General features: G+C 47.3%; 1 protein-coding gene across 8 annotated transcripts in view; it reads left to right on the top strand.

The window, feature by feature from the left end:
* NPAS2 (neuronal PAS domain protein 2) overlaps nt 1-9,132 on the top strand; it is a 178,118-nt gene extending 168,986 nt beyond the window's left edge. For all 8 annotated transcript variants that reach the window (XM_084752944.1, XM_084752940.1, XM_084752941.1 and 5 more), the window contains 4 exons: nt 158-348; nt 1,047-1,139; nt 5,850-6,030; nt 7,695-9,132. In XM_084752944.1, the coding sequence (XP_084609070.1) occupies nt 158-348; nt 1,047-1,139; nt 5,850-6,030; nt 7,695-7,868 (639 nt within the window). In that variant the 3' untranslated portion in view covers nt 7,869-9,132. The remainder of the gene's footprint in view (nt 1-157; nt 349-1,046; nt 1,140-5,849; nt 6,031-7,694) is intronic.
* The last annotated feature ends 5,348 nt before the right edge of the window (nt 9,133-14,480 follow it).

The following is a 14,480-nucleotide window of genomic DNA, read 5'->3' as shown; positions in this document are numbered from 1 at the left end:
ATGGGAAAGATATTCAAAATAGAGGCAGTTGACTGCAGAATTGGTAGGTCCTAACTTAGAAGGGAGACAGGAGTCAGCAGATGGGCATTCCATGAGGTTTCCTAGAAAGATGGCGTGATGTGATCAACTTCCTCTCTCTTGTTAAATGATGCTCCAGGGCCCAAAGCCAATGAGAAGCTCCCAGCTGCTGCCCACCAGTGGCCGGCCGGTGAGCAGCCTGCCGTCCCAGTTCAGCAGTGCAGCCGCCATGCTCCCACCAGGCCTGAGCCTCACCACGCTCGCCCCCACCTCTCAGGATGGCAGCCAGTGCCAGCCCAGCCCTGACTTTGGTCACGATCGACAGCTCAGGTATGAAGCTATGCTGCTGAAGGGATGGGAAGGGATCGTTTGCGTTTTTTCCCTTCATCTCTCCCTTCTGCACAGCAAACTTCTAAGGCTTCCCAAGGAGGCAGCAGGGAAGGCCTGGGGGTCTTGAAGGTCAGGTACATGACCTATTGTGGGGAGCATAGTACTGCCATCTGGGGTCACTGTTGGAGTACTGTTCTAGTTTCATTTCTGTTTCTGCAAAACAAACAAACAAACAAAACAAAACAAAACAAAACAAAAAACTCTAACAACAGGAACTTGGGTGAGGAAGGAGTTTCACTCAGCTTACAGTTCCATGTTAATTAGTAATTAATAATCTCATTATTGTTGGGAAGTCAAGGCAGGAACTTCAAATATGGAGTGACATCACATCCACTGTCAAGCGCAGAGAGAAATGAATGCATACAGGCTCACTTACTTGTTTGCGCTCAACTTGATGACTCCATTCTTACACATTTCGGGAGCCTAGAGCATGGTGTTGCCCACAGTGGGCTGAGCTGGCCCACCCCACAGTGATTAAGACAGTCTTCCCCAAGACATGCCCATAGACCAACACAGCAGAAGACAGTCCCTCGTTGAGACTGTCTTCCCAATCCTAGATTGTATCAATGTGACAAAGAAAGCTGACCACCACAAACACTAACTGTCATCATGTCCCTTTTCTCTTTCTCTGCTCAAAGGCTGCTGCTGAGCCAGCCCATCCAACCCATGATGCCTGGGTCCTGTGATGCGAGGCAGCCCTCAGAAGTCAGCAGGACCGGACGGCAAGTCAAGTAGGTGGGAGTGGGACAGATGCCTGTACCGAATGGTCCAAGCCAGGCCTTTTCTTTTTCCTAAAGTGATGCTCCAGGTCCTGATGTTCCTGGCAGTGATACTCCGGGCTTTCACACAGGCCTGGTTAGCTTCACTGTGGATGCTCTACAAAAAAGCAGGGTCAACATGAGCTCATGGCCTTCACGGGCTCTCCTTTCACTGGTTCTCATGGCATCCAGTCTCTGTGCCTCCACACAGGAACTGAAGGAAACAGTGACATCTCACAGACTGAGGTCATCTTTAGGCTTTTTAAATATATATAGATAGATAGATCTGAAAGCCTTCCTTCCTCTGAGCTGACATCCTGAGTCCACAACAGCCCCACCCCACCCCACCCCCACCCCCGCGCTTCCTGAGAGCTCTCTGCAGCTTCACCCAGTGCTTTACGAGGGCACTGAGTTTCTCTGCCTCTTGCTTCTAACGCTGTACCTCAGGACCAGGAGAAACAGCAAATATGAGAGCCCTTACCATCCCAGAAATACAGTCTCCTCCCTCACTTCCCTGCTCAGGGCATTTTCTGTTGTTGTAACTGAACATCGCGGACAGGGAAATCTATGAAGGTTCTCTACGCCTCCTGGTTTGAGATAATAGGAAGGCTGGGCCTGTGGTGCTGGCATCTGTTCGGCAGCAGGTGAGGTCCTTCCTGCTGCACGAAAGCGTGGGGAGAGAGCGTTCCAGAGAGAAAGCCAGTGTGACGGCTGAGTTCTCTTGTTCTTCTTAGAAAGCCATTAATGTCATTACGGGGGCACCACTTTAGTGACCTCGTCCAGTCCTGATGACATCCGTGGGGCTTGGGAGCTAGGTTTCTATCCAGTACATGGGCTTTGGGGACCACACTCGAGCCAGAGCATTCCCTCAGTCTCTTTTCCACTTACTGATGCTGAGGGGCTGATTTGCTCAGCTGTTTAATTAGTAGCCACCAGGGTTACTGGAGACATAGGACAAATTATTTAAATGCTGCCAGAAAGTAGGCTTAACAAATGGCCTCAAGATTTTTATTTCCTTCCTCTTTTAAGACGGGATTCTTTTGCCTTGGCCATAAAGCACAGGCATCAGAGGTGTGTTCTACCACACCTAGCCCTTAGAAGGGAGACTATCCCATGGCCCTTGTTTGGGTAAGCATTGTTTGAATCTGAGTCCAGGGTTTATCAGGACAGTGCTAGCTAGTGAGGTATGGTGTGCAGACTGTCTCATGTGGCCCCAGGATGACTGTCCCTGAAAATTCCCTTTCACTTTCTGCAGCCCATAATGACATAGCTGAGCAGTTCTGAAGCTCAGGGCATGTTTATGATTGTTTCCTTTCCTCCCAGCCAAAGTTCTATGGCCTGGGGATGCTTGCTTGCCTGCTTCCTTCCTTCCTGCCTTCCTCCCATCCTTCCTCCCTCCCTCCCTTCCTTCTTTCCTTCCTCCCTTCCTCTCTTACTTACCTCCTCCCTCCCTTCCTTCCTTCCCTCTTTCCCTCTTTTCTTCCTCCCTTCCCTCCTTCCCTCCTCCTTCCCTTCCTTCCTTCCTCCCTTCCTCCCTTTCTTCCCCCCTTCCCTCCTTCCCTCCTCCCTCCCTTCCTTCCTTCCTCCCTTCCTCCCTTTCTTCCTCCCTTCCCTCCTTCCCTCCTCCCTCCCTTCCTTCCTTTCTCCCTTCCTCCCTCCCTCCCTCTCTTCCTTCCATCATCAAAGAAGCTGAGCTTTTAAAGGATAAGGTCTGCAAGGTCACAGGTTCCCTGTAGCAGAACCCGGGGGCCAGTGGCTTCAGAGCACAAACTCCCTTGGCTCTGAGTCTTCAGGACGACCTAGTCAGCCCTGTTCAGCCTATTGATAACCTCCTCTGTAGGCTCTGCCCTCTTAAGACTCGGCCTCCCTCCCTCCTTCTGCCCATGGCTGAGAACAGGCACTGACAGCATCCTGTGGGAAGCCATCTTTAAAGCTTCCTGCTCCTGTTCTCAATTAGGCAGGCAGCTCTGGGTTTGGGTTTGGGGTTTTGCATGTTCCTCCTAAACGTTCCAAGTAAGTGGAAAGTAAGACGCTTGTAACCTCACTTTCTGGAGACGCTTAGCCCTGCTGTGAGTGAGGCAAACCCAGAATGTTTTTCTTGTCCACGAGTTGTAACTGCCATTTTTGGTCAAACCAGTCATTTCTACCCCCACTGTCTCTCCCAGACATGACCTAAGAGCCTGTTCTCCATGGGTTGTCAAGATCTGCCTCCTAAAAACACACAGAAGTCTTCAGGGAAAGTCTGGAAGGCCCAGAGCCTGTTACAGATGACCTCATACAAGGAAATGACATCTTTAAAACCCCAACACAGAAGGGAATTCCCCGCATGGTCTCCAAGCATCATCCTGGCATCCAGACTTTCCCATGAGGCCATTCGTGGTTTCTTGATAATAGAGCATTATCATCAACATCTTTTTGTGTTATTATTGCTCTTGTAATAAAATACGCATAACATTTGCCATAATAACCATTTAAGTATATAGTTCAGTGACATCAAGTGTTTCTGCACTGTTGTGCAGCCATGCTCACCTCTAAGAGGAACTGAGACAGGGTCTCTCTGTGTAGCCTTGGCTGTCCTGCACTCACTTTGTAGATCAGGCTGGCCTCGAGCTCATAGTGATCCACCTGCCTCTGCCTCCAAAGTGCTGGGATTAAAGGTGTGCACCACTGTGCCTGGCTCTCTAAAAGGAACTTTTATTTACCTAATGTAGCTTTCATCTCAGCAGTTAACGGCCTCTTCTGCTAACCTAGGCCTAGTCCTGGAAGCTTCTTGCCTCCATACAATCTAATCTAAGCCTAGAATATTTTCAGCCTCTGAGTCTTACTGATGGATAAGCTCATCCTTTCTAGCTCTTTCTGAACTCTGGCTGGCAGCTTCAACTCAGCTCTTCTGGCTCAAACTCCTCTCCAAGCTGACTTATTCTGGGCTTCTTTCAGCTTCTGACTGAATTGCTCTGCTTGTCTCTAGCAACCTGTTCTAATCTTCTGGCTCCTTCTCATTCTCTGGCTCACTCTGTCTTCACCTGTGCCTAGCTTGTTCTCTGTACCTCTCTCTGGGAAACTTTCCCAGTAAAAAACTGCCTCTGAATTCCATGAACTGAACTGCCAAGAACTCCACTGCACTTGCTTCTCAACTCCCTGACCCAACCAAACTGCCTGAACAGCACTGACTACACCTCAGAGCTCTGCTTGCCTCCATCTCCTGAGTGTTAGGGCTAAAGGCATGTACCACCATGCCTGGACCCAAGCTTTTCTTTATTTACCTGACCCTCCATACCTGGCTGGCCTTGAACTCAGAGCTCTGTTTGCCTCTGTCTCCTGAGACTGGAGGCATGTCTGCATTGCAGCCAGAGGAGCCAAGTTGCTACATTAAGATTCCTCTACAGCTGTGGACTGGTGACCTCTGCCATCCACATTTAGCTTTGCACCCTCCCGAGATTTTCCAGATTGCACCTCTCTGGTGGGCGATGGCTGAGTTGTCGGCTGGGGGGACCAGTCTCACCATCACCTGTAACTAGACCAGGGGCTTGGAGAGTAGTGGGCTTGTCTCCTCCCAGGGCAGCTTATGTTATATGCTTTTGGATGAGGCTTCTGCTTCCCCGTGGTCCACCACAGAGCCATCCAGCTGGAGCTGTTTCAATATGGCTTAATTCTCGGAGCATCACCTATCTCTTTCCCCACATTTTCCAGCTATGCCCCCCACTGCCTGTGGATTTCTAAAGTGCTTTCTCTCTTTGGAATAGGTTATAGGATCTTGTTCTGTCTCTTCTCCCTCACCAAGTCACATGGAGACAGTGTTTAGTTTGCCATCTTCCCTAGAAATCCCATTTCACTTGTTGAGGAATCTCCATAACAATTTCCAGAATGGCTGTACCATTTTACATTTGCACCAACAGCACACAGAAACTTTCACTTTTCCACATCCTTAGTAACAAGGGTTTTCCCTCCTTCTGGTACACGTACACACACACAGTCTTCAAGGTTGACTCATTTTATAGTATGTGTCAAATGTATATAGTATATTGTGTGTATCTTTACAGTAATGATGTGACATGACAGCTCATTTCAGTTTTGACCAGCATCCTCCTATAGACTAGTTACAAAGTCATGTGCATACTGGCCTTCATTTCTTTTCATCGGATGGAAAGAACTGCTCAAGCCATTTGCCCATTTCTTTGTTTGGGTTCTTTGGGTATTAATGGGATGTTGGTGACTGAGCTGTAGGTACTTTTTAAATAAATATGCTGAATATCAATCCTGTGTCAGATATATGATGGGCAGAGATTTTTCTCCCATACCCCAAATTACTTTTCTGTCAATGGATAGTGTCCTTTAATGTACAAAGTTTTTGATGAAGCCTACCTCACCCATTTTTCTACTATAAGATTGATTGATTGATTGATTTGATGTATATGGGTGTTTTGCCTGCTTGCATGTCTGTGTTTCACATGCATGTAGTACCTATAGAAGCCAAAAGAAGGTGTCAGAGCCCCCTAGAATTGGAGTTGCAGGGGTTGTTAACCTCCATGTGGAGGCTGGGAACCAAACCCAGGTCCTCTGGAAGAGCAGCCAGTGCTCTTAACCACTGAGCCATCTCTCCAGACCCTAAAGTTGGTGTTTACAGTACCATGTCAAGTATCTCTCAGAGGATCTGTTTTGTTTATCCTGTGTGAAAATAAACAGGTATGCACAGAGCCAGGTGATGTTCCCGACTCCAGACTCGCACCCTGCCAGTAGCACTGCCTCCACTCCTGTCCTGCTGATGGGGCAGGCAGTGCTCCATCCCAGCTTCCCCACATCCCAGCCATCGCCACTGCAGCCAGCGCAGGCGCAGCAGCAGCAGCAGCCACCACCCTACCTGCAGGTAAGTGAGCACCGGGCCTGGGAGACCCAGGATCACTGAGCACAGGCTAAGTTCTGCATTTGACTTTTACAGCCGTTGTCTACCCTAGTAGAGAGAACAAGCTCTGAAAAGCTCATATTGGTTAATTTTAATGCTTCATTAAAGATAGGATATGCTTCATATGGTGGTATGCCGAAAATACCTATTTAAAAATAATTTTTATCAGTTTTGCATCTTGATTAAAAAAAAGTCAAAAGTTAGTGACTGTTTTTGTCAAACTTTTTAGTGCATAGAAGTATAAAATTAAAACACATTTAGTTAAAGACCTATCAAACTGCTTTAGTAAATATGTTAATGTGTGAAATAAGGATTTGACATGAAAACTGGAGGCACATTTCACATAGATGCTATTCAGAAAGCAGAAATCACTTCACGCAAATATCAAGCACACCAGAAGGAAGAAAGGTGGGTACCACTGGCCGGGGGATTCAGACATGGGCACTGTCCCTTCAGCAACTCTCAAAGGGCTCCATCTTTTCCTCACACACATCCAGGGCACACTCTTAACTGATCTTTTACCCTGCCTTGTGGGACTTCTTCTAGTAAGGACACCTTTGAAGCCAAAAAACAGCACTAGTGCCTGAGACATCTTGAGAACAGTGGGATAGAAATGGAGCGAGTCGGCATCCTTAAAGATCTGCGATGCCATTTGACTCCAAAGCTGTTAAACCATCTGTGGTAGAATTTTCAAACCTCCTGGCTGCACCCACAGTGATAGTGGGTGTCAACTCTGACTTTGGTCTCGTGGATCTTCCCAGCACAGGAAAGTGATCTGGCACAGGGAAACAATGAGGCAAAGAGACAGAGGCAGATGTGTGACCAGGGGACAGACGTGTGACCAGGGGAGGTCTCCTTGTGTCCTCAGTAGCAGTAGTCTGCAAACACCTGCTCCATTCGAGATGCAAAGAGCTCCCAGCCACCCTGGTGCCTTGAGATCTCAGAGCCTGTGCGGGGAAGTGGGCTAGCACAGCTCCCGCGCAGGTTCTGGGAGTGAAGACAGAGGACACCTGGGTGGAGGGGCCTTCCTAGAGGAAGGCTGAGGCATCTCTGATAGAACCTGACCATCAAGAAAATACTGAGTGTGATTGAAGGGAAAGAAATGAAAAGATGGCGGTTTGACTGACAGCCCAGCATAAGGTCAGGGATAAGTATGCTGGGAAGCCTCAAAGGCGGGGGGTTAGGGCCCTGGCTCATTGGAAAGTGACATTTATTTGTAGTCAACAGTGGAAAATAAAAGTGAAACCAGTCATACCAACTGGTTATTTCTAGAAAATGGTAGTATTTAAAGTAGTCACAGGATCAGGGACCTACTCTAAGGGACACTCTTTCCCACCCATAGTCTAAGTGTGAGCCTCAGGCTCCACTATCCACAAACACATAGGACTTGTGTAGATTGTGCACCTCTGTTTTAGCCTCAGCCCCAAGCCCCGTTTGCCCAGAAGGAACCCCCAACTGGTGTGTTGTTGGAGAGCTTGGCTTTCCCCCACCAGGCTCACAGGCAAGCACACGCATGGTTGGCACGCACCCATGTACCACTGCCTAGTTGCATCTACTACAAATCCCAAGGGAAGAGTGGAGGGACAGGCTGGTCCCACAGCCCCTTTTTATCCTCTTTCCTGCTGCAGGCCCCGACATCTCTGCATAGTGAGCAGCCGGACTCGCTCCTTCTCTCCTTCTCTCAGCAGCCGGGGACCCTGGGCTACACAACCACACAGCCCACACAGCCACAGCCCCCGCGCCCTTCCCGCAGGGTCAGCCGGCTGTCAGAGTCCTCAGGTCTTCAGCAGCCACCACGATAGTGCCCCGCCCCCCACACCCCGACACTGGGGTCCAGCCGCAACCAGCTTTAACCAATGGAAGAGTCGGGTGGCCTTGGGAAGTGGAAAGAAGCATTAACGTGGCCTTGGCTCACCCTGTATACATTTCAGAACCCCTGAGGGTAATGTGTCTGGAGTGTGGCACTGGCAGAACGGGGAAAGAACAGGAAGACTGGCCATGATTCCCTTGCCCCGAGGTTTTCAGGCATCCATTACAGCCATACCAGACAGGAACCAAGTGCCCCGGTGTGGGCGTGCTTCCTGGTCTATTTGCAGAGGTGGTACCTTGTCGCTGCCTCGAGGAGAGAGCCAACCGGTTACTCTACCGACTGACAGAGGTCCCAAGCCTTAGCAGGCCATGATGGTCTTTCCTTTACAGTCAAGGACTAAGTTAAAGGTCTTTGGAGAGAGAAAAAAGAGATTATTTTTTGTTATTTTTCAATGGGTTGTTTTTGTTTTAATTTGCACAGCTGCGCACAGGGGAAATAACTTTGGCACTTTCTGTTTGTATTTAAATAATAACGTCTCGTGGCTTCATTGGGAGTCCACAGTAACAAAAAACAGCCCACCAATCAGATGGCGAGGCCTGTGAGTAAGGAAGCTGCAGATCCAGACTCTTGGGCTAAAAGCCCCGGTAGCCTGTGGCTCTTCACTGCTGGTGCCCTACTGGCGGTGGCTTTCCTTCTGGAACAGAACACTGGGCTCCTCCTGTTAATGTCACTGAGAGTAACTACAAAAATGGACTCAGAGCAAAGCACAATCTCACAGCTATCCCAGAATTCCCTGGAGACCTCTAAGACTATGAAAGAAGAGAGCCCATAAGCCAGGCAACCCGGCAGGCCGCAGTCTCCCAGGAAACCAGTCACACGTTTCCCTGATGACTCTGAAGATTGGATTTTCCTTTTCAAAATGCACTTTGTTTTTTGGTTTTGGGTTTTTTGTTTTGTTTTGTTTTGGGGTGTTTTTGGTTTTTTGTTTTTTTGTTTTTTTGTATGTTTTGTTATGTTGAGATGTTTCTAAAGAAAAGATTTTATGTAATTATAAGAGGAAGTGTAGTGAATTGTACAGCTGTTGTAATAATGACCTATTTCTATAAAAAAAATTGTACGGATTATGTGTAAATTATTTTGTATTTGAGACGCCAGTTCCATTCCCAAATATAAAAGTATAAAGGTTTCTTTGTGTTTTTCTGTGAGTGGACATTTTGTAATAAATTAACAAGTTTGTACAATTTCTTTTGTCCTTGCTATACCTCCAGGCATACACCTTTTTACTGGGAAACTTTAAATTTTCCCAGATGTTCAAAGCTTTAGAAGTAAAGATTTTTTAGGCCCGGTGTGGTGGTACATACCTTTAATCCCAGCACTCAGGAGGCAGAGGCAGGCAGATTGCTGTGAGGTTGAGGCTAACCTGGTCTACAAAGCGAGTCTAGCACAGCCAAGGCTACACAGAGAAACCAAAAAGAAAAAGTAAAGATTTTAGTCAGCTTTCTGTTCCTGTGATGAGATAAGGGATGTGATGGACGCCACAGAACCAGTCTCACTGTCTCCGAGGTTCCACTCTGTGGTCATGCGGCCCTGTTGCTGTGGGCCTATAGCCACAGAGAACATCATGAAGTGAGTCCATGGCAGAGCAGGCATGCTAACTTCAAGGTGGTCAGGAAGCAAAGAAAGAAAAAGGGGCTTGGGTCCCCAGTAAAACGACACCCCCAATGGCCTAACTTTATTCCACTAGGTCCCACTCACTAAAGATTATGCTACACCCAGTAGCTGAGGCCCAGGGTTTCAACACATGGGCTTTTGGGGGCCATCCAAGACCCGAACTACAGTATGGCAGAAACAAGCAATAGAGTGACTAGTGCAGGAATGGACTTTTTAAAATAATTTATTTTTATTTTATGTGCATTGGTGTTTTGCCTGCATGTGTGTCTGTGTGAGAATGTCAGCTGGAGTTATAGACAGTTGTGCGCTGCCAAGTGGGTGCTGGGAATTGAACCCAGTTCTCTGTAAGAGCAGTCAGTGCTCTTAACCACTGTGCCATCCCTACAGCCCCCTGGAACGGACTTTTTTGAGCTGCATCATTTTCCCAGTCCCCTAAGGTCTAAAGCTTATGACAGACAAAGCAATGTTTCACTGTAGAAATGATAACAAAATAAGATCACAGGTGACCATAGAAATGATGGAGATACTCCACACCAAAGCTTTCACTCATTGTACTCAATCAGACTGGCCCTATGGACTCTCACTGCCAATACTTAGACCAGGAACACCAGCAAGGTACGCACGCCTGTGTATGATGTGTGCACACATGCGCACTACTGAGGGAAGGCCAGGGGTGACCTGTCTGAGGTCTTGGTCAGCTACAGCCATCTCAGTCATGAGGTTCAGCATCCTAACATGAGGATGCTCTCATGGTGAGCTAGACTGCATGCTTCCAGGTTCTTGTTGTCTTCTTCAAATAGTTGAAAAAGCATTAGCAAATAGCAAATTAAGATGGGTCTTATCCAAAAGCAGGGTAAATACACAGACTATATACACTGCTATAAGAGAGCAGCAGGCTCCAAGCAAGATTGTTCTGGGTTGCTTTGCAAAGCTTCCTTTTGTGGGCCCAGGAGGAGAGGAGTTTGCTGCCAAGGATGAGATGTAGGTGATCTCTGTTTCCACTGATGGGCTTGGGTTATGCAACCCTTTGTTCACTCAACATGTTCTTTCTCAGGATGCATCTGATTTTAATCACATGCGTGGCCAATCATGCATATGCATAGGATGGTAAATAGGACACAGGTTACCTCATTTCATGGGCACTGAAAACCAGCCCATGCTGAGTTGGCTCACTGCTTGCAGTTGCAAGATATGTTTCAGCATAGTTGACCACAAAAGGGAGGGTCCCCAGGGGTTACTAGGGAGTTACTAGGGGTTTTTAGGATTGACTGGTCGCTTTGTTTGGGGAGGGTTGCACATAGCACTCTATGCTGATGTGCGTCCCAGGTTGTTAAACTGCCTCTGAAAATTACCTGCCGTAGGAGCTCACAGCGTTTGCCAACCACCACAAGGATGTCTCCTTTTCCAAGCATGCTGGCTGCGTGGAGCCGCATTCCTTCCAGTGCTCTATTAAAATGTCTGTGCAGGCCGGGCGGTGGTGGCGCACACCTTTAATCCCAGCACTCAGGAGGCAGAGGCAGAGGCAGAGGCAGGAGGATCACTGTGAGTTCGAGGTCAGCCTGGTCTACAAAGTGAGTCCAGGACAGCCAAGGCTACACAGAGAAACCCTGTCTCGAAAAATCAAGAGAAAAAGAGATAAGTCTGTGCTTTCACCCTCTTCTGTAAAATGATGACGGCTCCTTTTTTGGTTCTCTAGCTAGGATCAATTTTAGATACCATGAGGTTGCTATAGAAATGTATCCTTGACTGCTCTGTGCTTGAGGGTTGAAGTAGGGTGGTGAGGAAAGCCGAAAAATTGTGCATCCACTGAGAGGAACATGTACTTTTTGAAAGATCTTGAGCACTGTTTTTAAAACATGAAGTGTGTATGAAACTCTATAACCTGTTTTTTTTTTTTTTTTTTTTTTAGCCCAACATTGTCCAAGGGTTAGAGATTGGGTTTTACTGGGAAAGAATTTATAGTTTAATCATACTCGTACTTTAATTAGTGGCTACACTCCTAAGCAGAACAAGAGTGTTAATGGACGCCGTGCAGTCACTAGCCTAGGATCATCTAGCTGGAGTACGTTATGCTGCTAATTTAATTCAGCTCTGCCTGAATTTTGTACATGTTTAGAATTTGGGTAAACTCAAAAACTGACTATTGTGTAATATTCCACTAAATGCACACATCGTGGGAACTGTAATCACGGGCTTCTTCATCCATTGGCTTTGCTCATTCATTAAAGGGCCATTTTGCAACCACATCTTTGTTCCAGAAGAACCATGACCTTAGTGTCTGGACAACTATGAAATGTCTTGGCTCAAGGTTGAGGGGGCTGGAGAGATGGCTCAGCGGTTAAGAGTACTGACTGCTCTTCCAGAGGTCCTGAGTTCAATTCCCAGCCACCACATGGTGGCTCACAACCATCTATAATGTGATCTGATGCATTCTGTATACATAATAAATAAATCTTAAAAAAAAAAAAGAGTCAAGGTCGGATGTGACCTCGGAACACTTGCTTTAAGATACTACAAGCCAACTAAGATTGTAGCATCCTCTGTCTCTAACAACTAAAATGTTGCTTGTGCAAACAACATTGGTGGTGGTGTTTTTAGACAAGCTCTGCCCGGCTTGAGGCTGCTCGTCTGTATAGATCAGGCTGGTCTAGAATCACAGAGAGGCACCTGCCTCTGCCTCTGGGATTAAATGTATGCACTACCACTCCCAGCTGTGGGAGCCAACTATTAAGCCGTTCTTAATCATGACTCTTTCACTCTTGCCAAGATGTCCTGGCCAAATCTTAGTGATAGAAGATGACTTTAGTTTCTGTTCATGTGGCATCCTGAAGATCTCAAAGTCAGCCATTAGTAATATCTTGGGGGAAAAAAAATACCAAATTTGAGTCATCTAGAGAAATGTTGTTAGTGATCAGATGAAGTTCCTATTATGCAGACAAATAGCTTTGTTTTTCTGTAGAAAAGTTCACTAGAAATGAGGCAGGGGAAGAAACTTCCCTTCATCTTAGCTTAAACATTGATGGGCACGTCTGATTGACTGACTCCTTAACTCACTCCTGTTTTACTTTTAGTACGAAGTCATGAACTCACAGCCTTTTAAAAACTCGGGTTCTCTAATTAACCACTATTATTTCTTTGCTCAAGTCAGTCCCACTCTCACAAGTGGGAGCTAGCTCCTCCTCTTTTATCTCATTAGCCACGCCCACCCAAAACAGTTCCCATTTCTTCCTAGAACATCAGGGACATGATTTTTTTCTGCCCCAAAGTATAGAATCAAATTCCCTCCTGATATACTTTACTTTAAAAAAAACATTTAATATTAAAATCTTAATCTGGTGATTAGAGTCAGGCTGGGAAGTGGTGTTGGGTAATAAACGCAGCTGCTCTGGTTCCTGTCGTTGGCTTATCCCGTTGAGGCACAGCTGAGAGTGTGCACAGCCATGCAGTGCTCCGTGGCCTCAGTCAGTGACGGACAGCACAGATACCATACAGCCTTGGTTTGTAGTAGGCTAAAGGCACATAGGTGTGTACACACTGCAGTGTTTGCACAACAATGAAGTTGACCAATGACACATCTCTGTGAATGTATCGGGCTAATGAGAAACACACAAAAGTCACAGGGTAACATGGATTGTTGCCTATCTAAAAGATCACACGTTGTGGGATACCTTATCTTTCTAATATGATTCTTCTTATTGTTTTTCTCCTAAATGTGCCATAAACTACTGGTTTTCATTTCAAATACCATCCGCACCATTCTTTCTAGCCTACTGTTTGCTGCCTTGCTCAAGACCCCATCTTAGTTGTATCCTAGCAACGCCCTCCTCACCCATCTCCCAGGCCACACCCTCTTGGAACCATCTTCATCCCATGGTGGAGGTGTTTCCTATCAAACTCAGAGGCTGCATATGTCACCAAGTGTTCTACCACTGAGCTGCATCCCCAAATTCATGTTTTTATGTTTTCTTTCATTCCCCCCTTCCTCCCGCTTCCACCCTCCCTCAAGTCTCTACTCCATCCCCCCCCCTCCTTTTATCCACACCCTTGCGTGAGGCCTCACTGTGGAGCCAAGGTTGGCCTGTGTGTAGTCCAGAGTAGCCTCGGCCTTAATTTGCTGGCCTCCTGCTTGGCCTCCGTGTATCACACCTGAGTCGCTTTTGAAATATTTTTGAGTGGCTCTGCTTGGGAGATTACATTGGAATCCCGGGGCTCAGCCTGGCATTATAGTTCCAACCAGCATTCCCATCGAACCCCTTAATGGTTTGTACCCCACTAAGAACCGCAACAGAGCGTGTCCACTCCTTTCCTCCTAGCCCCCATGAGAAAGAAGTCTTTAGATAGTGTGAAGTGTGTTTAGCCAACTATCACTACTGTCCACTACTGTTCAGGAAGGGTCAAGGATGGCCCTGAACTCCTGACTCAACCTACAAAGTTCTGGGGCTTGGCTGTGAACATTATTTTATTATGAGATCCCAGAGGGAGCTTGCCTGTCTGCCCCAAGACCTGCCTTGGGGGGAATCTGTGTGTATAGCATCCCTTTCGCCAAAGGAGGTAGAGCAACCGAGGTTACAGATGCCTGCCTGCCTATCTGTCTGTGAGATCCTAACCTTGCCGTTGCTGAAACCCCAATAGATAGGCTATTCGGACTTGTTTGTATTCGGGGATTGTTTTAGGGAAGTGCCTGGCATTTACGTGGGCATTTTCGACTTGGAAAATAAAGCACAGCACCTAAACGACTCAATAAATGTAGACTGACTGAGTGAACGCGAAAAGCCCTGCCCTCTGAGGGCTCAGATTTAAATCCCACACAGCGGCACTTCCACAGAGTACTCAAGACGTAGATCACAGCGACAGTTAGAAGACTGGAAGCCTCGACCCCGCCCTGGCCCCGCCCCATGCCTCTCGCCCCGCCCCCGACGCGCCGCATTTGCGT

The sequence above is a fragment of the Acomys minous genome (genome assembly GCF_964271855.1).
Source record: "Acomys minous genome assembly, chromosome: 13".
NCBI classification, from domain to species: Eukaryota; Metazoa; Chordata; class Mammalia; order Rodentia; family Muridae; genus Acomys; species Acomys minous.
Note: the sequence above shows the minus strand (reverse complement) of the source record. Positions and strands in the feature narration are given on the sequence as shown.